Source organism: Sinohyriopsis cumingii, chromosome 2 (genome assembly GCF_028554795.1).
Source record: "Sinohyriopsis cumingii isolate HCF-2022 chromosome 2, ASM2855479v2, whole genome shotgun sequence".
Classification (NCBI taxonomy): Eukaryota; Metazoa; Mollusca; class Bivalvia; order Unionida; family Unionidae; genus Sinohyriopsis; species Sinohyriopsis cumingii.
The window spans coordinates 147,309,064-147,335,374 of NC_142962.1; the positions used below are offsets into that span (position 1 = coordinate 147,309,064).

The window sequence follows — 26,311 nt, forward strand, 5'->3', positions numbered from 1 at the left end:
TACGAGGATGTCACTGTGGTCGTTGAGACACAAATATCCCATCTCATCGTTAAATTAGATCTCATCCTATCGTTAAATTATAATAAATTATTTAGTCTCATCTCATGACTTTGTCAAGTTTGATTTGTGTATTGCATTTTGCACACGACAAAACTGAGTTCTGTTGCGATGTACAAAATAGTATAATCGCATAATTCCTGGAAAGATATGATAATTATCCGGGGGCCACGTGCCTGACGACGAGCTATATGTGACCCGATTGGATTTCTATCTGCATTCGTTTACTGCACTCTGTAATTCTGACATGTGAGACATGATGTTGTTGCTAATACTTAGCTTTGCGTTTTTTCTGCCGTCAAGCGAGGGGTCGCATTTTAGAGGGGCGATTATTAGTTGGAAACCCACTGCAAACTATCATGAGGTAAGTCAACTTTACTGAGGATACCTTGGGCATCATTTTCCTGAATCCATGCATGAATTTTTTTTTTTTTTTTTTTTTTTTTTCTGAAACTTTCTCTTTTGCGGTGTTTTCTTTGGATACCTATAACGTTTCACCAAATCATTAGCAATCACTGCTGAAATAGTTTCCATTTTCTTAACCGGTAATAAAATCTATTTATTACATTTCTCATACTGACATATTTTAATGCATGTGCTAAAATCATACTTCAATACACTTGCAATTAAAACAATTCCTTGCTAACTAGTATTGGCCACTGAATACCTTCCATTTAACGTTTATATGTTCTAAATTTGATGTGTGCATTTTTTAAAGTACGATGATTTTTTTTACATATTAAGTCATCCATATATATATATATATATATATATATATATATATATATATATATATATATATATATATGTTTTGGGTGATACTAACGCAAAAAGCGCGTTTCTGTTACTGGCACTAAAATAATAATTACCTATCCAGAAGTTGACCTGGTGATTAAAATTCTAGAACTCCCAGTATTTCATAGTTTAGTCACAATCTGAAATGAAAGAATCAATGCAAAATGCATCTTTATAGATATCAGTACAATCAATTTTAAACACATTACGTGCAGAGAAAGACATTTATCAAATGTCAGTAAAACAAGGTAATTGTATATTAAAAATACCTTCACCATTACGATAGGATATTTCACGAATAATATCACTTTCGTATAATAAAATTGTTGTTATAATATTATTACAATCCTAAACACCATTTATGGTCATTTATGTTTAAAAGTTTAGTCATTAATAATAATAATAATAATAATAATAATAATAATAATATTATTATTATTATTATTATTATTATTATTATTATTATTATTATTATCAGACATTGCATAAGCTACCATGGTTAATTTTATCAAGATAAATTTCGATCTACAAAGTGAAATGCCCCCAAATTTGACAGATGACCAAGCCCTCATACAATTTGTTGGTATGTCAGAATTTTCCCTCTGTCAATATTTTGTTAATTACAGCTCGCTTTACGTAGCAAGGGCCCCGAGTGTTTGAGTGGTCTAGGATGCTCGCCTTTAGAGATCACTGACATCTCACCTCGGTCCGCGTAGGTTCAAGTCTCGGGCTCGGCCAGTGCAGGCATGTGAGAAAGCTTGATAGTAGCTTCCTGTGGGTCGGTGGTTCTTTCCTGGGTTTCCCTGGTTCTTCCTGCACCGGATATACTGGCCTCCATGTATAGCCTCTAATGTGCTAAAACTCTTATTTCACGTGTTTAGGCTCGAATAAACAGTAATACAAGAAAAAGTGAAAACAACAAGCTTTGAAAAAATACAATAATTTTTTTTCCCCGGAAAAATTCAGTAAAAATGAAAAACTATAAGCTTACAGTTTTATAGAATCAAATCCAAAATAATCAGAGAATCATCCAAAAATAAAATTGTTGAAGTCCTAATAACAAAATGTTCTACTGATTTCAAGTTCGAATCCCGACGAAGAATCCAAGATGGAAGACCATGACGTATGCTGAAATCTGTAGTATTGAAGTCTTCAGTTCCTTGTAGAAACAAGAATTATCACTCCGATTTCTGATAGCTGAATAAATTTTTATAAAAAAAACCTGTCCTTATTCCATAATATTACATGAGTACGCGTATTTTCCAGAAAAATAACATAATTAATCCTTTTGAATCCAAGTAATTTGAAATAACTCCACACAGCACAACATACAACTTCGAGTGTAAGAAAACGCCCGGCTGAAACTGAAATTAATTCTCCAAAACATGGATTATATCGTATTGTAAACGTAAACAAAGGGTCACGTGATCATCTTCTCGAAGGTTACAGAAAATTTTTATTTGTTAAAGGTCACGTACACCCAGGGTCACCCTGACGAAAACCAATCATTTGATTCTAAGAAATAAAAAGTAATACTTTATATCTTAAAGACGAAATCCCATCATAACCTCGACAACAACCAATCTTTTTAAAATAAAGATATAACTTGTTTAATATGGTTGCTACAAATTTTGAAACAAAGTCAGGATTTAGATCAACACCTGGTGTTTATAAACTAACAGTCAGGGTCAAATTATTTTCTGAAAAAGTATCATCGCTAGTGAATAAATTTACATTACGATATCATGTAATAAAAAATATAAAAAATTAAAACTGACAAACAAATAAATTGAAATAAATATATATTAAATCAGATATAATTAAATCAAACATACATAACAAAACATACTTGAAGCCCACAACAACAACATCGGCTTTACGTAGCCGAGACATATGAGGAACTCGTATTAAGACACGATGTCTCTGATGTTATTCTTGATAAAACGATATGTTTGAAAACCTGATCTTACTCTAAGTGGTAAGAATACTCGAAGATCTAATAAAATACCATTATTTGCTTTTCAAATGCGCTTTTCCACTATAATCTGAACGAATTGGATGCACGATCGAAACCCATTTATATATGGTATAATACTTGGCGTGTTACTTAAGAAGGTTTGTAGGAAAACTGTATATCTGTTTATAATTACGTCTTAGAATGTGTTTATAGGCTGGCATGATGACAAAGTTTTAATGAAAAAGTTGTTTGATGGAGAGTAATGACACCAATACTCAGGCATGCATTTTAAAGTGTCAATTTTAATAATATTTATTACAATGTAAAAACTATTAAATGCAAATTATACGTATGCGGGAACAGACTGCTATCAGGAATGAAACATAAGGTAAAAGAATATCTAGTGGGTTCGTTCTCTTAGAAATCATCATAGCAATAAGTGTTTAAAATATACATATAATGAAATTTTTATATTTATTTGAAGCTAATCATCTTCACACAATTCTTTAATTTCTGCATTTTGGAATTAAATGCCAAATAAATTAACAATAATTCAAAAATGCTTAAGAATTAAATGTTATAAACTAATAGCAAAATTATATGCAATCAATGTATTTTACTGAATGTTTGTTCTAAAAATACTAAATGTTATTGTCTGTATTTTAAAAGGTATTTTGTTTCTAAATTATTAGCAAGTATGACATTGGGAGCAAACCATTTCTCAAAATGTCAGTCCTATAATTATAAATTCTCAATAAAATTTAATCAATCCATGACACTGTGAAGTGGCAAATTTCTGGTGATCTAACAAGAATACATTAATTAAGACCAGAGAACCATCAATTAGATATATTGAGACAGGCGCGTATCATATCGCCATACTACCGTGTACGGTAATGTCCTTTAGAGGGAGAATTTTCTTCCTAATTAAACATTTGTTTATACAGCAGCCAGGCGGACTATTAGAGACAAAGAAAACTTCATTTTTCATGGTAAAGCTGTCACAATTGAGAAATCGCAGAAACTCTGTTACTCAAACTACCAGGTCAAGCTGACCCTGACTTTGGCGCCTCTGGAAAAAGGCGGCAGAGATATTTGATTCTGATTGGTTACGTTAAATAAGGGGCCTGTTTCCCACACAAAATTTTCTAGGTTTTAAAATTTCCACATCGGAAATTCTAATCAGTCTAAGCTTTTCTGCGAGAGAAAACAGAGTAGGCTCTGGGGGATTTGCAAGAAATTCCTCAATAAAAGAACTGTTGTCCAAAGGCGACTATTGTCGAAAAGAACCGACGAAATGATTTAAATAATTTGCCGATTAGAGGGAGGAACGTTGAAAGCAAAGGGAGAAAATACCTCCTGAGACGTATAATCCTGAGATGTATAATCATGAGACGTATTATTATGGGACGTATGATGTGATGTTATTCTGAAACGTATACTGAGAAGTATAGAGAGAAGTGCAGTGAGACGTATAATCCTGTGACGCAATGCTGCGACGCATTAATTTCTGAAACGTATTCTGAGAGTATCCTGAGACGGATGGTGGAAAGTATCATCCTGAGATCCAAGCGTCTGAACATCTACAGTGGCAGCAGAACAACTGAGGACGAACAGGTTATGCAATCGTACAAGACGTTGACTTCGATTGTTCACTCGATCCCATGATAAACTAAATCTATCAGTATACAGATCGGCTATTTTATTTAAATCTATTTGCGTTTTCTTTGTATTTCGGTGAAAGTTAAATTTCTAAAAGCAGAGTATATTCCTGATGTAATGAATTTTCACAGTGTTTTTTATGTAATTGATTAAATTGTTTGTTTACATGTACGGGGGCTGGTGTTGGTTTGTTCTATATACCTGCTCAGATCTCTATCTATTTCACATGTAAGTTTCACCACTGATATCTATATTTACTCGAACCGGGCAATAACATCAAGGGCGGTCAACCCCTAGATAACGAAAACCAAATTTGGCGGGACACCCACCAGGGACATTCCCCCCCCCCCCCCCCATTACAGACACTATATTTAAAAATTATTATTTCATAATAAAAGATTACAAACACTTTAGAAGCGAGTGAAATACTTCCTAAATATGCTTCTTTTCAATTGTCAATGTATTAAGGAACTAAGGAAAAAGCCTCTAACCTAAGACTAGTTACTTTACTCTTACCTGGAAAAAAGAAGTCAGAACCTGAAGTCTGCAACGTAGCAATTCTGACGATGCTGTCAAGAGCTGAATGTATATATAGATTTTCTTACTCTGATAGACACATGCTTTGTTCTTAATAGGCCATGGCTAATAACACCTAGCTTCAACTTTCGTATTCTTGGACAATGGAAAACTGCTTGTACCTCTGAAAAAGAGTTCTCCATTTTGTATTCCGCTTCCGGGAATAATTTTCCTCGTCAAAAATTGCCTACAGTGCAGCACTTAGACGACCACTGTATTAATTTCTCTCATTACGCCTGTGACGCAAGCAGCTGGGAATGTTGCTGACCAAAATAGTTTTTCTTAATTATGTACAGTATTGCTACCTTTCTTTACTGGAATATACAAGAAACACAATAATATGTTTTTGTTGTAATATACAAATGCTGTAATACATAAGAACAATATTAATCTCTACTAAATGTATACAGTTTGGGTTGCAATAATACAATTCTAACAATCCTAGCCTTATTATAGGTATAGAGTTTTGAATTACACAATTAAAAAAATTCTGACAATCGTCATCTTTTTTTAAATTATAGAAATATTAATTTTAATCCTAAAAAACGCACTTTAATAAAATTCCTCTAAAGTTCCATCGTGAAAGCACCGTTTATCTCTTTTACACAAGAGAATTAGTATAGTGGTCCTATATTGCAACACTTTCCAGATATCATCTGGTGGAATTTTTGATTGAAAAAAGTTTTATACCTTCTATGCAGAGCATGGATCATCAAGCAAGATTATTAGATTGGAAAGTATATGCAAATCTTTGGATAATTAAGAACGTTAATTATTAGCAGCATTTGGCTATCAAATTTTAAGATAAAAAATGAACACATATTTCATTGTTTGTTCATAAGGATTCATAAATGTACACTGATTTGATACGACAAAATACAAAGTTGGCTGAAAGTTAGATTTTCAACTATTTTTCAAGGCATAAGTCAGGATTTAAGGAGGATTCGTCCCATAGGAAGTTGTTGGCATAACTGGAGTGTCTTTGGCACTCGTGACCAGAAATATGAGGAGGTCTAAATCACCACTTGGATGTTCTGTTCACCGGCACTCTTGACCAGAAATATGGGGAGGTCTAAATCACCACTTGGATGTTCTGTTCACCGGCACTCTTGACCAGAAATATGGGGAGGTCTAAATCACCACTTGGATGTTCTGTTCACCGGCACTCTTGACCAGAAATACGGGGAGGTCTAAATCACCACTTGGATGTTCTGTTCACCGGCACTCTTGACCAGAAATATGGGGAGGTCTAAATCACCACTTGGATGTTCTGTTCACCGGCACTCGTGACCAGAAATATGGGGAGGTCTAAATCACCACTTGGATGTTCTGTTCACCGGCACTCGTGACCAGAAATATGGGGAGGTCTAAATCACCACTTGGATGTTCTGTTCACCGGCACTCTTGACCAGAAATATGGGGAGGTCTAAATCATCACTCGGATATTTTGTTGACGGCTTTTGTCATCCAACCGTGAAAGTGACCTTGATTTGACAACATGTTCTGTGTTGCACTCACCACTCCTCTTATGCTATTTGAATTTGTCGTCTTCAACGACGTATGTCTTATGGGAATGCTTTTAGAAACAGAACACTACTTTGGCCTCATTTTCGGCTAGACGAGTGGTCAAAAGGAAAAGATCTGATGAATCGGCATGCCACCCTAAGCTTTAGTTACTGTATTGCAAATATACGTTTCAAGAATCACCTCAATCGTGGCATTTCAAGCTCACGCCCCATTACTGCATAGCGTGTCCCAGCTGGCCGAAGAAAATCCTCTAGCTGACTCTTGTGTGACGCGCCATGTTACCAACGCAGTCTGGCTGAATAAGGCGAGTCATTTGAATTCTAACCTGGATCTGCAATCTCTGGTACAAGGCACGTTTATTTTCTCCCAGCTGAGATTGCAAACCGCACACAGCATAGGCTGCGTGTGCCGTTCCCGCATTTCATGCACGTGCTGTTCCTGCCAATACATGATTTACCGCATCGCGTCACTGAGCAATGGATATTTCCTACCTGTCAGTCAAACTGGGAACGTTAACCGGTCAAAAATAAGCATCGATATCACTGCATAGGTACGCATAGCTAGCCAGTCACATTGGCTCACAATTATAAGACAACGCTTGATTCCTTCTTAATTACATTACAGAGTAATTTGACAGATTGCGCAGAAAATAACTGAAAATCTATCAGAAAAATGGTTCGCCGCTTCGGGCACACGCGATACAGATTGTCGTTATTATGAACGAATTCAAGAGGGCAGTATTTAAAAAAAAGTTCCCAAACCAAGCACCAGCATGGGAAATGTCTGTCTTGGAAGTGAGCACTATTTATAATCTATATCATATATAAATACGCAAATCTGTTTTTAAATAATGATATTATTTGTTGTGCTTGTGAAAAAATTGAATGCAATGTTCTGCTAATTGTATGTTTTGCATTGTATATTATATCTGAGTCATAATTTTGCATGCAATAAAGAAAATGTGTGCATACGTATTGTTAATTTGCTGTCATTTTTGTTGCCTTTGGGGTTATATTATTACAAAAAAAATTAAATTGGAATATTGGAATCCTGCAACATGCTTCAACAGTGCTGATTTTTTAAAATTGTCAAAACTGAGCATTTACTTGTAACTGGTGTCAAGTTGACAAAACACAACCCTATACTTTAAATTCTGGATTGGCCCTAACCCGATTCATATCTAAAATTGTCAAATTAGATTTTGATATCAGTTATTTCAAAATGTTAAATTTAATTATTTTGAGTACTGTTTTGATTATGGAAGTTTTTAAAATAAATATTTTAACTTGAGATGAAACCAATAAAATATTTAGTTGGTCATTGTTAGATAACGACTATATATAACAGCGAGCTATGTCCTGCCATTTATTAAATTTTTTGTCTTGCTGACTCGAATAAAACTGATCTCTTACAATTACTGATTTTATAACACCTGCAAAGGTTGATCCATGTACATCCGTCCTCTGCCATGAACATCTTTGTGAAAAAGATTTGGTAATGAAAAGATTACAAAACGTACTCGTTCGTGGTGTACAAAAACCAAACAAACAACAACTGTATTTGTCTTTGCCTATGTGCAGCATTGGGAACAAATGGAATGAAAATTTACCCGTATATAGAGTAAGCGTCCTGAGTAATCCTCATACAAAATGGTTCAATATTCATCAAAATTAAATTGTTTCCAGGTAAAACGCATGTTTGTGTGTTTCTTATTACAGGTAAACGCTAATGCTGTTTGTACTCCTTGACACACACGCTGGTTTTCTTGATTCGCTCCGACTGTGTCTGGAGCAACTACGCACACACTGACCTTTACATTCATCTTAAGTTGATTAAACAGTGTAATCAGTTTTCATATCATCAAAGCACAAGACTTTACTACAAATCAAGTTTCGAGTTTCTAGTGAACATAAATCTCGTAGCAATACATGATGCATGGAAAGAAAGTTCGTTTTCTACCAAGTTTTCTATATCCAACGTCTTTAAAATATGCGACCAATTCCTTTTAACAAAGCAGAAACATGCTTATGCGATTGAAACAAACGTCGTCGACAATGTGTTTTTTATTCGGTCGTCGACCTACCACTTTATCTGCTTTTCCATCGACCAATTATAGATTGTGCCACTGTGTACTGAAAGGAGATCGGTGACGTACTAATGCTTTCTCTGCTTTTGCTGAGCTAATCGCATTTATCCCACTTCCATAGTTTCAAAAAGAAGAAAAAAATACAACATTCAGACTGAATAGTGTGAGTTGTCCTTAATTACAACCACTATTCAAGAATTAATATAAGTTTTACTAATTGGAGAATTTCATATTTTGGACTATTAGCTAAATTTTATATTGACCTAACTGGGAAAGGTATCGGACCTCTCTTCCACCTTGAAAATCGTTTTTTTAAATATATGTCAAAAGTCAAGTAAAGTCCTCTTTACTGGACTTTGTTCATTAATTCTCTATGATATGTTTGTGCGTCTGCATCCGACAAAAAGGAACGTATTAGCCTCAAGAACAGTAGCAATACATGATGCATGGAAAGAAAGTCAGGTCGTCTCAGTCCCAGTATCCTCACGCTGGGAATTACTTTTAAAAAGAAACCCTTGTTATCTTTTTCTGTGCCTGATGGAGCTTTTATATATATACAGTACCCGATATATTATCTTTTTCTGTGCCTGATGGAGCTTTTATATATATATATATATATATATATATATATATATATATATATATATATATATATATATATATATATATATATATATGAGAACTTTTATGTGCTATGTCAGGGGTGGGCAAACCACGGTTTTGTAATTTGGGTACCGTATGATTGTTTTGGTTTTAACCAACGAATTTGTAATTTGGGTACTGTATGATTGTTTTGGTTTTTCATGCGGACCGCCAAGGGTTTTCATGCGGCCTAGGAACAAGTCATCATTCGCACTGACTCTGTTTATTTTATACTGTTTATCAAATAAATGTCCTTCTTTTGAAGTTTAAGTTTAAGTTTTCAAATATTAACAACATATTAACAACTGAAAATTAATTATGATGTTATTTAGAAAAACCTTTTGTTTTTGCTATTTCAAATATTAATTATTTTACTTAATGAACTATGCGTCCCGCGACAAGGTGTAAATTTGTGTATGCGGCACTTGCACTGGAAAGTTTGCCCACCTCTGTGTTATGTCAAACTAGTTTCTTCAAACATTGTCAAACAACCCCAATCCATTCACGTTGAATCAAAACTAATATTGCGATGCAAATGAAAACTCCTGTACTTACCAATCAGGGTGGTTCATTAATTAGTCCAGACGCTATTCCAGAAGAAGATTTCCAGGTAGAGTATCATTGCACTAGTAATAACAACACTTGCCATATTTCCAGGACAGAACATAAATTTACAAGAAAGTCATGAATTAGAAAGCTCTTTATACTGGTTCACTTCACACTTCGTTACAGTGTAGCCAGTATTGTACTGATCAGTAACGTACCATGCCTACCATAGAATATTTTCCAATTTAGAACTGATGAACGGTAAAAGTTAACCCTAAACAAGATACCAATTACTTATTGCTATTTTCAAACTACATCCATCGATTAAATGTAATAATACAGTAATAATATGAAATGTTTTCATGTTTCTATTTTCTCATGCGTAGAACTTGTGTATTTAGGGTCAAGAGGTCATCACATTGCCCTTATTAACATATTCGAATTAATGCGCCGAATTAAAAAAAAAAAACAATAACATGTGGCTAGAGACGCTCATTGAGCAATATTTCCAACACGTATCAATTATAACTTTTTTCTTGAGATTTTTCCTTTTCTGAGAGTGGCATATATGGCTAGATTCTACTTAGATAAATGTTCAGATTTTCATAAAAGAGTACAAGACCTGATGACCTATGCATAAAATGACATTCTATAATAGTAGGTGATTAATACTGTATGTGTTAAATCTGCTAATTATACTGCAAAAATGCAAGGTTATTTTAATTGGAAAAAATGTGAGAGAAAAATAATCTATATCGGCATTTGAACCAAAAGCCGGAAATCCTAGTAGCGGGGTTACATGTCTCATCCCATCGACAGAGCCTCGTGGGGAAACAAATAGTGTAATCCCTTGGCTGGGATTTCCTTGTCTGCAAACCCCAACATAGACTCTATTATTCTGGCACACCGAACAGAGTTTTCCCAAGCTTTTACCATGTGTTAGACAAATCGCTCACACACGGCCAGTGTGAAGCCATTTGAGTTACACCATATATGCACATATTAAACTCACACACGGTCATTGTGAAGTCATTTGAGTTACACCATCTATGCACATATTAAAAGCTCAAATTATCCACTGAGTTATCATTATCTGAAGCGTTTCGTTGAAAGACCGTGCGAAGGAAAATAAGCATCTACGTGCTTTTGTGCAGAGAAGAAATAGAAGGGAACGATTTGTACAAGGGACTCGGTAAGCTTCCCACCTGAAGTAAATTTTATCCCCTCAGGTTATTTTTCCCTATCCTGTCTACACCGGTAGAACTTTCGAAGCAATTCATTTCCTTACGCTTTTCGTCTGAGTTTTATTCTATGGTTGCTTAACCATTAAAAAATATGCATGTTTTGACGTTATTCTAAGGCTGTTTCATATTCATTTCAGATTCTTATAACCTTCAGAATCTCATGGCGACGTTCCTATGACAACGGCTTTAATTATTGCGACGATAACACCATACGGAGCCAGAATTTAATTGGAGTATCCGAATATATGACGTGTTTGAATCACTGTAATGAAAACCTTGGGAGCGTGCAATTCTACTGCACAGACTACAGTGTACAAGAAGACTGGACGTCGGGAAAAAGAAGCTTCACATACACATCTAATTCCGATTATTTTGAATTTGGGTACTGTATGATTGTTTTGGTTTTAACTAACGAATTTGTAATTTGGGTACTGTATGATTGTTTTGGTTTTAACTAACGAATTTGTAATTTGGGTACTGTATGATTGTTTTGGTTTTAACTAACGAATTTGTAATTTGGGTACTGTATGATTGTTTTGGTTTTAACTAACGAATTTGTAATTTGGGTACTGTATGATTGTTTTGGTTTTAACTAACGAATTTGTAATTTGGGTACTGTATGATTGTTTTGGTTTTAACTAACGAATTTGTAATTTGGGTACTGTAGGATTGTTTTGGTTTTAACCAAAGATTTTGTAATTTGGGTACTGTATGATTGTTTTGGTTTTAACTAACGAACTTGTAATTTGGGTACTGTATGATTGTTTTGGTTTTAACCAAAGATTTTGTAATTTGGGAACTGTAGGATTGTTTTGGTTTAACCAACGAACTTGCAATTTGGGTACTGTACGATTTTTTGGGTTTTAACCAACGAATTTGTAATTTGGGTACTGTAGGATTGTGTTGGTTTTAACCAAAGAACTTGCAATTTGGGTACTGTATGATTGTTTTGGTTTAAACCAAAGAACTTGTAATTTGGGTACTGTAGGATTGTTTTGGTTTAAACCAAAGAACTTGTAATGTGGGTACTGTATGATTGTTTTGGTTTTAACCAACTAATTTGTCATTTGGGTACTGTATGATTGTTTTGGTTTTAACCAACTAATTTGTCATTTGGGCACTGTATGATTGTTTTGGTTTTAACCAACTAATTTGTAATTTGGGTACTATATGATTGTTTTGGTTTTAACCAATGAATTTGCCAATTTGGATACTGTATGATTGTTTTGGTTTTAACCAATGAATTTGTAATTTGGGTACTGTATGATTGTTTTGGTTTTAACCAATGAATTTGCAATTTGGATACTGTATGATTGTTTTGGTTTTAACCAACGAATTTGTAATTTGGGTACTGTATGATTGTTTTGGTTTTAACCAACGAACTTGTAATTTGGGTACTGTATGATTGTTTTGGTTTTAACCAATGAATTTGTAATTTGGGTACTGTATTTTTGTTTCGGTTTTAACCAATGAGTTTGCAATTTGGATACTGTATGATTGTTTTGGTTTTAACCAACGTACTTGCAAATCGACCTGCCACAACAATTAATATCCATGATTATTTTTAATATTAATTTAATGAACTAGTTGTTTTATACTTTAAACTAAATGACGACATACGATGTTCTTCAAAATAACGCCGCAATAGCGTATGGAGGCCGTGGCTGAATTTTGTTTCCTAATTTACGCAAGAGAAGCTATAAATAATGTTTGTATTCTTTTTGATTTACCTGGCCGAGGATATATGCACGAAATTCCGACTTAGATAAAGGATGCAAGGTGATTTATGTGTCCTTTTTGTTAGAAGAAAGTTATATTCGCTTCTAATTTACTTGAAAAGCCGGCAAATACGAATACATAGAGATCAACCAGAGTCACTTTTCTGTTATATCCTTCAGGGAAATATTTATTTAAAACAAAACCTCCTCTACTCGATAAATAGGCACTGCAGTTCATGCATCACGGATTCTTGGAATGGTAGAAATTTCTCGCTCACGTTAACTGTTAAAATTTATAGAGTATTATATCTATTTAGCAGTTAGACCAGGCCGTATATAGATATATCTATCTGGTCAAGCCATAACACATCATTGACAAAAATATACTTATTTCATCAGACACATGGAGCAGGTGAACAAATCGTCGACAGAGATACTAATTACTGAAGCTAATGTGCCCTTTAACCCTTATTATTAGGAACTGAACTAATGTTCGTCGTTGCTAGGGACCCCGGGTAGCTGAGTGGTCTAAAGTGCGCGCCTTTATCGATCACTGCCATCTCACCTCTGACCGCGTGTGTTCGAGTCTCGGGCTCGGCCACTATGGGTATGTGAGAAAGCTTGACAGTAGCTTCGTGTGGGTCAGTGGTTCTTACCGGGGCTTTCCCGGGTTCTTCCTCCACCATTAATACTGGCTGCCATGTATAAGCCTATCATGTGCTGACAAATGGCGTTTAACCTACAACATCATCATTGCTATTAAATCAATCTGACTATTTCAACTAATGCATAATAAACAGCACATGATCATGGGAACAAGTAAATGCTAACAAGCTGAGCAAGTAAGCTGTCTTGTTCTCTTTTTCCTCATTTATTTTCAGACAGTGCATATTTATCAGGTCTACCCGTCGCTCGATTGATAACGGGAAATCTTTATATGCAGACGACAAAGGAAAGGCGTCGGAGCAAACGAATACCTTTCTATGACTCAAAGAAATTTTCTTCTTAAGTATATCATTTTCATCCGCCTTTTAGCTAGTGCAAGGTACACTTTTATTATTTTTTAAGCGTTAGAAGTTCATAACTATTTATTCGTAACTGAATTATCCAAATAAAAATTTCCTTTGTATGTTGTCAAAATTTGCCGCTATCGCCTCTTTGAAATGTATATGTAATAAATTAAGTGGAAAATCTTTTAGCCCAGGTAATTATACTTTGTAAATGATTGAATTCTCAATTTCTCTAAGTAATGATGTATGTTCCTTTTTCAATATATTCCGTTGTGCTGAACCATCATATTTCTTGCTATAAACCTGTCTAATATAAAATTCTGATCCACACTGTATCACATGTGCATCGCAGTTTTTTACGAGGCAGTTCCACCCATTGTCAGGCAATTTGTTCTTTTCCCGCCGTATTATTTGCAATGATGGTTATACCGCCTATGTCAGCACTGCATTAACAGTTTCTTCTTCCCTGAAAGAAAATTTTCGAACCATCATCGTTTCTGGAAACCCTCTTTTACAAACAAACATAGTTTACAGTAACATGGTTGTCAATGACATGTGGAATATTTAGGCATTGAAACCAATTCTTGACACCATTCACATTGGGAAAACGTTGACTGGTAACAAGAAGGCAAACTGAATGAGAATAGGCTTAAAGGATGTCGTGCGATTGATTTGGTACATGATCAGACAAGTTGTACAGTATCTGTTTTGACTCGATATGGTACATGATCAGACAAGTTGTACAGTAGCTGCTTTGACTCGATTTGGTACATAATCAGACAAGTTGTACAGTAGCTGCTTTGACTCGATTTGGTACATGATCAGACAAGTTGTACAGTAGCTGTTTTGACTCGATATGGTACATGATCAGACCAGTTGTACAGTAGCTGCTTTGACTCGATTTGGTACATGACCAGACAAGTTGTACAGTATATGTTTTGACTCGATTTGGTACATGATCAGAAAAGTTGTACAGTAGCTGCTTTGACTCGATTTGGTACATGATCAGACAAGTTGTACAGTAGTTGCTTTGACTCGCGCTATTTTGTGGAGTCACCCATTCTCAAAGATCGAATAGCAGGTGTTGCTTGAATAAGGATTTTCGTGTCTCAGACAATATTTTTGTAAGTGTCTGGTTTACAATTTAGGTCGTTTGTAATTTACTATATACGAATAATTCTCATACATGGTTTCCAGTTGCGTCGATTTGCTAGAACACTCAATGAAGACTTTAGCCCGCTGGGTTCAAACTCCACCCTCGTGATCTATGTATCGATACACTGTGCATGATTCCAGCATTACAATACAATACAATACAATACAATACAACACAATACAATACAATACATTTCTTTAGTTATTTCGGCAATAACTGAATATATGGAAATCATATTCCCGAGGTTATGTTAAATATATGAACTAGCTTGTACAGTCACGGTACAACGCTTTGTATTGAACGTATGTTACTGCTAAGCAAGTAAAGTAAACACTTTGAAATGACCCAAGAATTACTGAACCAGTGAACAGATTAATAAAATCAGTGTATAAAAAAATCCAGAACAAAACAAACGATTATGTGGAAAAAATTCATATCGTTATGACGACAACATGCAAAAAGTAACTAAACGCATGTGGTAAGTTACGAAGTATCAATTCAGTTGAATAATACTTTATCAATCATTTATGAATTTATCGTTAATCGGAATTTTCAATCATTAAAACTTAACACATGCTTAGTTTGATAACTGCTTAGTACTTCCTCAAAAATCGATATTGCACCTGCTGCTACAAACGCTAACAGATAAAATATTTCATTTGCTGACCGTAATTCTACATTCGATTGTTATTGATGCAGATTATCATTTCATAAATATGAAAATGTATTGTCATTATTCTTTTTTTCATTATTTCCCATTTGTAAATAATAATAATAATAATAATAATAATAATAATAATAATAATAAACAAGGAGAATTCATTTTGTTGTGAAACACACATGTGCCATGTGTTCCTTTATTTAAAAAAATCCAATTTATGTTATTAAAAAAGACAGTTACACACCCTCAGCTACGTTCACACTCACAGATTTAAAATGGATTTTTATGTGCAAATATAGTGGTGATCAGGTACATATATGAACAATATATTATACACAGGTATACACATTTCAGCACGTCATATGTCATATATACATAGAGAGGATAAAGCACGCTCAGCATTTGATGATCTAATTTCAGTTAGGTTAGAGATAAAATTTGGAGAAAGATCGTTTAGAGACTTATATGTCACGACTCAATTAAAATAAAGAACATGTTTTTATTTAAGTAGACACCCGAGGAGCGAAAACAAAATATTCGGGTTGCCCCTTTGCCATTTCTGGATAGATTATAATTGGATGTGTATCCCCATATGGTACAGCCGTAGTCTATTAGTGATAGTACATATCCAGAAAAAAGTTAATGCAACTTTGGGGGGGGGGGATAGAAATTACGATAGCAATTTAAGAGTTATTCATTTGACGACCATTGCACATAGGCATGTGATCGATATGTAAATTCTAGCTGAGGTGTTGATCAATGTAGGTCGATACCAGGATGTTTTTAATTTTTAATATTAGACCCGTTTACGTCATTTTGACTTAGGAGTAAATTCATGTTAGTGGATAGGGGCTGCCTCGTTCCAATTATAATACATTTCGTTTCTAGATGCAATAATATGCATTCCTTTTTGTTGACACCAAACCGATAAATTGTTGCGGTCGTTTATTTTCAGTAGAGGCAGGAGATTTACTTGATATGTGCAATGTGGAATCGTCAGCGCAAAGAACAATGTCTGAGTGCACTATGTACAAAGTGAGGTCATTGATAAATAGTAGAAAAAGAGGAGGCACTAATATAGAGCCTTGAGGAACACCACTGAAGATATGACTTAAATTGGAGGTATATTTACCCGTACCAACAACTCGGGATCTATGAGGTATTCTGTGAACCGAGTAACTGGTTTTGCAGAAAACGTGAAGGCCGATAGTATTTTAATGATCACGGAATGGTCAACCAAATCGAATGATTTTTCTAAAATAAAAAAGACTGCGCTAATAAGTTCGCAAGATTTTGATTGTCTGTAGTCGCCGGTCTATAAGTTTAGTCAGTACAGTTTGACATGAATTTTTTTTTTTTGGTCAGAAACCTGATTGTGATTTATGCAGGAGCTGGTACCTGCTTATAGCCAAGAATGCCTTATATCTTATGATTATAAAAGATACAATGCACTATGCATTCGATGAATGGGAAACAAACTCCATCAATGCCATATGGATCCAACTACGATGTAAGGCAATTAGGTAGACCCATCGCAGAACGTTTCACCTGATAACCATTTATTTGACGACTTTGCCCACCCTGATATGCAGAGATCTCAAATTCGAATGGCACAATCAAGACCAATCATAAAAACTCTCTCTCTCTCTTTTCGACTTTAATAAGGATGACTAGAATTCCAGAATAGTTTCACCACCTATCCGATTTTCCCCCAGTCAGAGTTAATACTTCACAATGAAGCGAGATTTAACAAAAAAGTATCCCGTTTTTGGTTTCGATTTGTGAAAATTACATGGGATACATTTTATCGAGTATAATTGTCTGGTCAAGAAATGAGCTAAGCGAATACTTTTGAAGTTGCTATGGTAACATCTTTATTTTAACAAGCGTGTTCTGCACATCTTCATGTGATATCCTGTGTAGTTTCAATATAACTACATAACCTCTTAGAGGGAGTTTAGACTCCGGCTGGCCCCAAGTGTCTCAGGTAACATATATATATATATATATATATATATATATATATATATATATATATATATATATATATATATATATATATATATATATATATGCTGTCGTATTGTAACATTGTGCGTTGGACTGAACTGTCCAAAGTCAAGTTCATTTTCTAGTTTACCTGAATTACCTGAATTATTGATTTTTAATTTTTTTTTTGTAAACGACTAATATATATGTGTATTGATTTAATATCAGGATCATTATTAATAGTAGTAAACATGTTTATTTGGGTCTGGGTCCTGGTTATTGGAATTCCCCTACAACTTGTCTGGCGTACATGACATGGTCTAAGTTATATATTATAATTTTAGTGTCAGACTTTCTAATTATAACTAACATTTTATTTTGTAAACATTAAGGAGTTTCTAGAAGGTTATTTTCCATTAAGTAATAGTAATTTTTTAAATATAGAAAATGCTTTTTGTGACCTGAGGTAAAGTAAATGACTATATAATCTTGTCACATGAAAAATGATTCATTTGTGCTTTAAGATCTAACAGAATCAATTAGTATTATTGTTGTGTCCAGAAGTTCATTTAGGCTTGAATTTATTTCTTCAAATTATTTAATTCAGTGATTTTCTTTTCTCCTCTGGAAGTAAAAAATGTTCATAAATAATATCATTCTTGGATGGAGAAATTCACTGGGATTGATAGTAAATTCAAACCCGGAATTATATTACTGTGTTTTAAGAAAAGACTGAAGTTACAACATCACAATACAGGGTACCACAGGCACATCAAAACTTTCGCGTTGGATTTAATATGGATTTCTGCTAACGTTTATTCAGAACTTTTATTATTAGGACCTGTGTCTGTAATACTAAGATTATTTTTGGATTTAATTCGCAATAGTATAAGTTCTTTTTTCATTTTCACTTTGTATTTTAGGGAAATAAAATTTTGTTGAATTTTACAAAGCTTTTATTTTTAACTCTTTTAATTATATATATATATATATATATATATATATATATATATATATATATATATATATATATATATATATATATCCTACTAGATACACAGGACAAGATTGGATAAATAATCTAAGAAAGGGAGGAGGAAACTGGGTGTTGAGAGTCACAGTTGACCTTAAGGTACGTTCTGACACCAGGAAAGTGAATTCTGCCCCAGAAACTGATATGGAGCCCATTATAAAGTTGTCACAGGGATGCCAGTACACCATCAGCATACCAGGTGAATTTTAAAAACCTATCATATTTGATTTTGATCTATCCCTTTCATTAGTTTCTTATGATGTTTGTGACTGAAAGATGTTTTTATTTTTATTTTGCAGCATTAACAGCTTTGCTTGATTTATACTATTTGCGATATTTGTTCGCATAAAGTTCACTTATGGCAAAATAAAATATGCTGGTGTTCATGTGTAGTATATTCAAACATGCTGGTAAGAGTATACGTCATGACTTATTAAATAATTGAAAATATCGAGAACTTTGGAAATATGAGACAATTTTATGAGGAATATCTATGGCAAAGAAGAAAGCTCAGACACTTTTCTAATGGAAGGATATCATGAAAAATCTGGCAGAATATATAATTTTATTCGTTTTCATACAATTTCTATTTTTTCTAATTATTCTTTTCAAGTACATTTCTGTTGTGATTAAAATCCATTTTCTCCAACAATTGTTGCACCAGCTGTTCCCACTGTTTTGCAGATAACGAATAGTATTATCCTAATAGGTGATATCGGATCCTTCCTTACCCTGTGGTTACGTAAGAAGGTACTGAAAGCCGTTACTTCAGAATCTATATGAAATTTATAATTTAAAAAAAATCGACTTCCTGAAAGTCATCTTCAGATACCTATCATCCCCTTAGGGTACACAATGCTTTTTCTTTTACGAACAATTGCCTACGAACACAACAATATTTTCCTCCCTTAGTAAATGACCATGATGGAGACATTGTTAGATGCCGGAAGGCCTCCTACACAAAGAATGAGTGTGGAGGAATTTGCAATGCTTTCCCAGCAGTTTTTGATGAGGTATGGTAGATTTTAGCTTCATTGTATGTTTACATTAAAATAAGCACACAGTGGAGAAAACAAAACATTTTAAGGGAAGTGAAAAATAATATTGAATGGCAATTATGACTTTATCCTTCAAAAGGAGAGGTGTCAATTTAAGTACAGTGCTGTTGCAGATCAACATAACTGGGCACAATACAACAATAAAGACAATTTTGATTAGCTGTTACACTGATCTAGCTCTAGTGAGTTGATGCAATCTATTATATTTTTTCTGGGTTTTTATTTCATTCTACATGTATTTCTGTACAGAAGAGTCAAATAACATTTAACTTAATGCTTGTTTCATATGTTTGTCCGTTCTGAAAACAATTTAGAACTCAATTAATGCCAAAGTATTCATCATTACGAAACTTCTGTATCGTTGGAGTAATAATCCATCAAACAACGTAAAATCTGCACTGATTTTTGTTTTAGGATGCATGTCTGATCATTTTTAACGCCACTTATGACGGATGGTATGGTGTGGCCGTTCAGATAGAGGACTTTCCTAACACCAATACTACTCAGCCACTAAGCAGTATCCCCCTCCAGTTCCTGGTACATGTATCCCCCTCACAGCAAGGCTGTGTCGCCAGACCAGAGTTTTTACCACCCACCAGACCCAAAGACACTTGCATCGGGGTGCCGACAGGGACCACTTATTTTGAACCAATTGTTGCACGAAGTCAAGCACCAGGAGAAAAGTAGGTAGTTGTGTCTCTTGTCTTTACGTTTTTTTTTCTTCTTCTGTTCCTTACTGAACCATATCAAATTTGTATCTGCTGATACTTGAAGAGAACAGAGTAAAGCTTTGTAGAGTTTTTACGTGAACAAAAATTCACGAACATCAGCTATTCAACAGGATACCTATCCTTTACATACAAATACCCGTTGAAAAACATTTAGCACGCTGTCGTAAAGGCAACGTGTGCTTCACAAGCAACACATACCGATAATAGGACCCTGAAAACTAACACCGAGAATTCCACACATGCATTGGTTGTATACACCTCACGACCTCGAAAGCAAGCACATTTAAAGATGGTTACATTTGGTGCAAGTACTTTGCTTTTTTTCTTGTTATTTTCAGCAATTGTACTCGTTCAAGAATTAAAATCACTAATACGATTTGAGTAAGCGTGTATTAAGATTATTTTTGGGTCTTTGAACGTGTAATGGTAATATGTTTTGGGACTTGTTATTAAATCATAAAGAAAATCCCATCTTATATCAAGATTGAAATGGTGGTTTGCCATGGTTTCTCGCGTTGTTCAACAAGCTCACAAAAAGCTTACTTAACAGCACGTTAACATCAGTACTGGTTGAGTTATGGAAATGTACATTCAAACCTCAGTTCTGGTCGAGTTTTATTCCTGGGAATGCACATGATAATATCAGTACTGTCTGAGTTATGTTCATGTAAATGTACATGCAAACTGCAGTACTGGTTGAATGAGAGTTGTTGTCTTGGAAATGTACATGCAAACCTCAGTATTGGTTTTGTTTTATTCATGGAAATGTACATGCTAGCCTAAGTACTGTTTGAGTTGTATTCATGGAAATGTACATGCAAACATCAGTAATGGTTGAGTTGTATACATAAAAATGTACAAGCAAACCTCAGTACTGGTTGGGTTGTATTCATGGAAATGTACATACTAACCTCAGTACTGGTTGCATGAGAGTTGCATTCATAAAAACGTACATGCTAACTACAATTCTGGTTGACTGAGAGTTGTGTTCATAGAAATGTACTTTTAGATAACCACGCTCAGATTGTTTCAATTGTTCATTACCTGGCAATTCGGACAGACGCTTGTGGACCTCGCGGAGAAGGTTTCATTGGCTTTAACTCTGATAATCATTTTTAATGCCATATTTCAGTACAAGATAGGCTAAACATAGAGGCCAGTATCATTGGTGGAAGAAGAACCAGGAAAAACCCCGATGAGAACCACCGATCCACGAGAAGCTACTGGCAAGCTTTCTCACGTACCCACATTGGCCGAGCCCGAGACTTGAACCCATTCAGACAGAGGTGATATGTCAGTGATCCATAACAGTGAGCGCTTTAGACCACTTGAACACCCTGGGCCCCTGGTATTTAGTAGAGACTACTTAAACAATGAATGTTGCTATATACTGTGGGCATTGTACATAATTAGTTTACAAACATTCTAAGGGAGATTCTACGAGTGCTTTCTTAGATGGTACACATACCTACCTTGGAAATGTATCAGGTAAGTTTGAATGAAATTCTCCAATGTGACATCGTGAGCACTATATGCATTTCAAACCATCACTTTGAGAATATATCTTCTGTGTGATGCGTATGATAAAATTATAATTAGTTAAACCAAAATGATCACCATGAAGTACAGATTAACCTTATAATCATGGCTTATTGATCATTTTTTTTCCCCTTCTGTTCCTTTCTGTTCGAAGCGGATCCGTTGATAATTACTGAAAGTCAGTAAAGAAGTTCCTACAATCAAATTATAATAGCACCTTTAAAACCGGACAGTGAGTGACTAAAACTGGTTTTAGTGGAAATATATTAAAAACTGTATAGATTTTGATTTCCATGAGCAGTGTTAATGACTGAGTTGTATTCATGGAAATGTGCATGCTAACCTCAGTACTGGTTAAATGAAAGATGTAGTAATAGAAATGTAATTGCTAACACCAGTACTGGTTGAATGAGAAATGTATTTATGGAAATGTACATGCTAACCTCAATACTGGTTGAATGAGAGATGTGTTGATGGAAATGTACATGATGATCCAGTAAACGGTTGTATGAGTTTGTGTATGTGTGATTTAGATTTTTAACGCAGCTTTAAAAAAATTCAGTCATATCAGTGTGGCAGTTTATTGTGATGTCTGGCACTGGTGTATCATGCTGCAGACATGTAACATGATATCCAACCCAGTCACATTATCCTGACACCAGGCCGACCAGTCCTAACACTAACCTCTTAATGCTGAGCGTCTAGTACCATTTTTATAAGTCTTTGGTATGACTCGGACAGGGTTCGAACTCACAACCTCCCTCATCCGAGGCGGATGCTTTTACCACCAAGCCAACGGAGCGGTGGTTGGATGAGAGTTGTATTCATGGAAATTTACATGCTTACCTACTAAGAATCTGACACTAATTATTTTTCTTAACACTTGTTTATTTATTCAGCGAAATAACAGTAGTTAAGTGGGATACCTTAGCGACAATGGGAATTAGCATTACAGACCCCTCCCCCGGGACTGTTTAGCGACTATGTAAATTTAACATGGAGAAAAACCCTGGGACTGTTTAGCGACTATGTAAATTTAACATGGAGAAAAACCCTGGGACTGTTTAGCGACTATGTAAATTTAACATGGGAAGAACTCGTGGGACTGTATAGCGTCAAGGGAATTTAAACAGGGTGGGACTGTATAGCGTCAAGGGAAATTTAACTTGGGATTTTTTTTTTTGAAAAAAATAAAAAAATAAAAATAAAAAAAGGGTAGGCAATTGAAAGTCGATCTCTTTTCGAGAGATGTGGGTGGCCCTGAGAAGGGCCTTTGGATTTATGTTAATATGCCCTTAACATAAAGGGCATCTGCGGCATCTTCTTGTCCTCAAGCTGCGTCTTACTCGAGGGCCATAAATCAGTGTCCTCTTGAGGCAACCTTGTCTCTCCACGTACACTCTTCGTATCCACAGACTGGTGTCTGACTTGTGGACAACTGTCCACTTGGATCGGACATACATTAGCATGTCCGTCCTAAACATCATTGAAGAAACAAGGGTGGATGATTCAACTGTGGTCCACATCTTGAGGCGCCGAGAACAGTTGAATCAATGCAGTGAACTGCGCTTATTTATAGGGGCAGGAAGGACTGAAATGGATTGAGTTCATTGACCAATCCAAACACGCGTTACAAAATTCAGTCAGTCCGCATCCAATCCGAAGAGAACAGTCTGTGACGTCACGTAGTCTATATAGATTCGCTAGCGCCTGTGTGCAGTCAATCGATGCGAGACAGTGATTCAACATGACGGAAACTCAGAAAACGATCCATTGGGGTGCACCAGCAGTGGAGACCGCCCAAGGGAACCCGGACTTACTTTCAGAAGAGGTAAATTGGGATTTTGTGGATTTTCTTACCTCACAAGAATTTGTTCCGGAACCTTCGTCTTCTTCTTCATTACCGCAAGTGGAAAATTTTAGACAGAGACAGAAAGAAGAATTGGAGAAATTTATACAACGACAAAAGGAAGCGGAACAAGCTTTTCTTCTACAGCAACAGCAGCAAGAAGAAGAGGTAAGAAAAAAACAAGAAGAAGAAGAAGTAGCAGCAAAGAAACAAGAGGGTGAAAGTCAAACCGTCACGGTACTGTTGGACATTTTAGCGGAGTTAAGAAGTCTGAAACAAATGTATCAGACTTCTTTATCACGACCGAAGAGAATACGACCTTCCCGAGCTAAACGCACCAACCCTGTGACCAAGCCTACCGTACCACCCTTAGTGCTTTCAACCAAATCATTATCATCAGAAGTAGGCCTCGGCCGTGGCAAAGGCTTAAGACAGTTAAAGTTGATTGCTTAAACTCACCCCTACACCAAAAAAGGCCCTTTTCAGGGCCACCCACGTCTCTCGAAAAGAGATACACTTTTCAATTGCCAATAACTCAAAAAAAAAAAAACATTTTACCCCATAGTACGTGTCTGTGAATGAGTGCGTGAGTGTACGTTCTTATTTTAAAATCAAAACCCAAAGACACTTATCTTTTTTATACCTAATTTATTCTTTTATCAATAGTTACAATCCAATTCACAATTCACAACAGAGCACTTTTAAAAGTACATTCACTTCTTTTTCTTTTTTTTTTACTCTGTTTTTTTAATTTCTTCACCGTCACAGTCTTTTCCTCCTCCTCTTCCTCCTCACTTTCTTCCCTTCTTTTCTTCTCCTGTTTCTTTTTCTTCACCTGTCTGTTATCTTCTTCCTCTTCTTCCTCTGAAGAATCCCTCTCTTCTTCTGACTCCTCTTGTTTCTTTTTTGGGCAATCTTCTGGAGACCAATGTCCTTTTTCTTGACAATAATAACAGGTATCTTGACTTTTGTCTCTTTTAACCCCTGTTTTTCTTTTTTGACGGTCTGGACACTCTGAAGACCAATGCCCTTTCTTCTGACAGATAAGAAGTATCTTCACTTTTATCTCGAAAGGAAGGAGAGTAGTCCGTCGGCTGGTCTGAAGAAAATTTTCTAATGACCCCTCGCAAAGCTCTGATGAAACGTTCCATCTGGGTAGTCTCTTCCATCGTTGTGCTCAGTTTGAGAGTGAAATGAATAGTGAAAGGACAAGACACACACCCTTTTATATACGCTGGTCTGCTAGGACTATAAATTAGTCCATGGTGTTTAAATTTTAGTCATTTGACTTTTTTCACTCAAGATGAAACGATCCTATTCATTCAAGAAGAAAGACGAAGAAAGTAAGAGGCAGAAACGTGATCTATCGCCTCGTACCAGGGCTGAAGTCTTGGCACAAATTCATGCCAGTGATTTTGAAGAGGACATGAGTGAACCAGAATCCGAACCCTCTAAACAAAGTTCTTCACCCTTAGTCAACCCTGAAAAATACTATTCCATTCGAGAGACAGGAAAGCGCTCCTCTAGAAAATTTAGAACCACGGCTTACAAATACACGGTGAAGTTTAAAGATTTCAAGTCCGAAGTACCGTTAGAGAAAGCAGAAGGGTTCATCACTGGGGTGTGGGATTCTTTGCTCACCACACTCAAGCGACAATGTCAACCCAAAGAAGACGATCGCTTGAGACTCTCCATACAACACGACGGTTTGAAATCCCCTGTTTGGATCGAGTTTAGCACCCCTGCAGAATTGACCGCTTCCAAAGTCATGGACAAGATTCAACACGTGCAACAATCCAATGACCAGTTTGACATCACCGATGGAAAAGCCACACTCGGCATGACCCACATCTCTCCTCCTCAAGGGACTGGACGCAATAAGGTGTTACTGGTGAACGACCTTCGCAGCACCAAAAAGAGTCTCGTCCAAATTCACAATTCTCAAGACCAGATATGTTTAGCCCGAGCCATCGTGGTGGGACGAACCTATGCCAACAAGAAAGACACGGTAGAATGGAAAAGAACCTGGAAAACTATTCAACGATCGGACCGAGCCAAACAACGAAACGAAGCAGAACTCCTGTTAAAACAACAACAACAACAAGCTGACCTATCCAAAGACACACCCTGTGGCATTCCTGAAATGCAAATATTGCAAGATGTCCTAGCTCCACGCTACACCATGAAAGTACACCCTCAAGAAGTGCGTGGGCCTCTGTTGTTTCGAGGCCAAGACTTTAAGGACGGAAAATACATTCATGTCTATTATCACGATGACCATTTCGATACCATTACCGGTATCACTGCATTCCTGGGATACGGTTATTACTGTGAGAAATGTGACCATGGTTATAATAATCGAGAGCAACACAAACATTGCGGATTGAAATGCTCAGGATGTTTGGCCTCTCCACCCTGTCTGAGCGAAGGACCAGTGCATTGTTCAACTTGTCTGCGCACGTTTGTCAGCCCTAC

The 26,311-nt window shown here is 35.7% G+C and overlaps 1 protein-coding gene across 1 annotated transcript in view; it reads left to right on the forward strand.

Moving 5' to 3' along the window:
• The first annotated feature begins 261 nt into the window (after window positions 1-261).
• LOC149806038 (uncharacterized) overlaps window positions 262-26,311 on the forward strand; it is a 121,100-nt gene continuing 95,050 nt past the window's right edge. Inside the window, exons 1-5 of the mRNA XM_089950898.1 lie at window positions 262-421; window positions 11,230-11,474; window positions 18,680-18,858; window positions 19,572-19,672; window positions 20,132-20,400. Coding sequence (XP_089807024.1) covers window positions 314-421; window positions 11,230-11,474; window positions 18,680-18,858; window positions 19,572-19,672; window positions 20,132-20,400 — 902 coding nt within the window. The 5' untranslated portion in view covers window positions 262-313. The remainder of the gene's footprint in view (window positions 422-11,229; window positions 11,475-18,679; window positions 18,859-19,571; window positions 19,673-20,131; window positions 20,401-26,311) is intronic.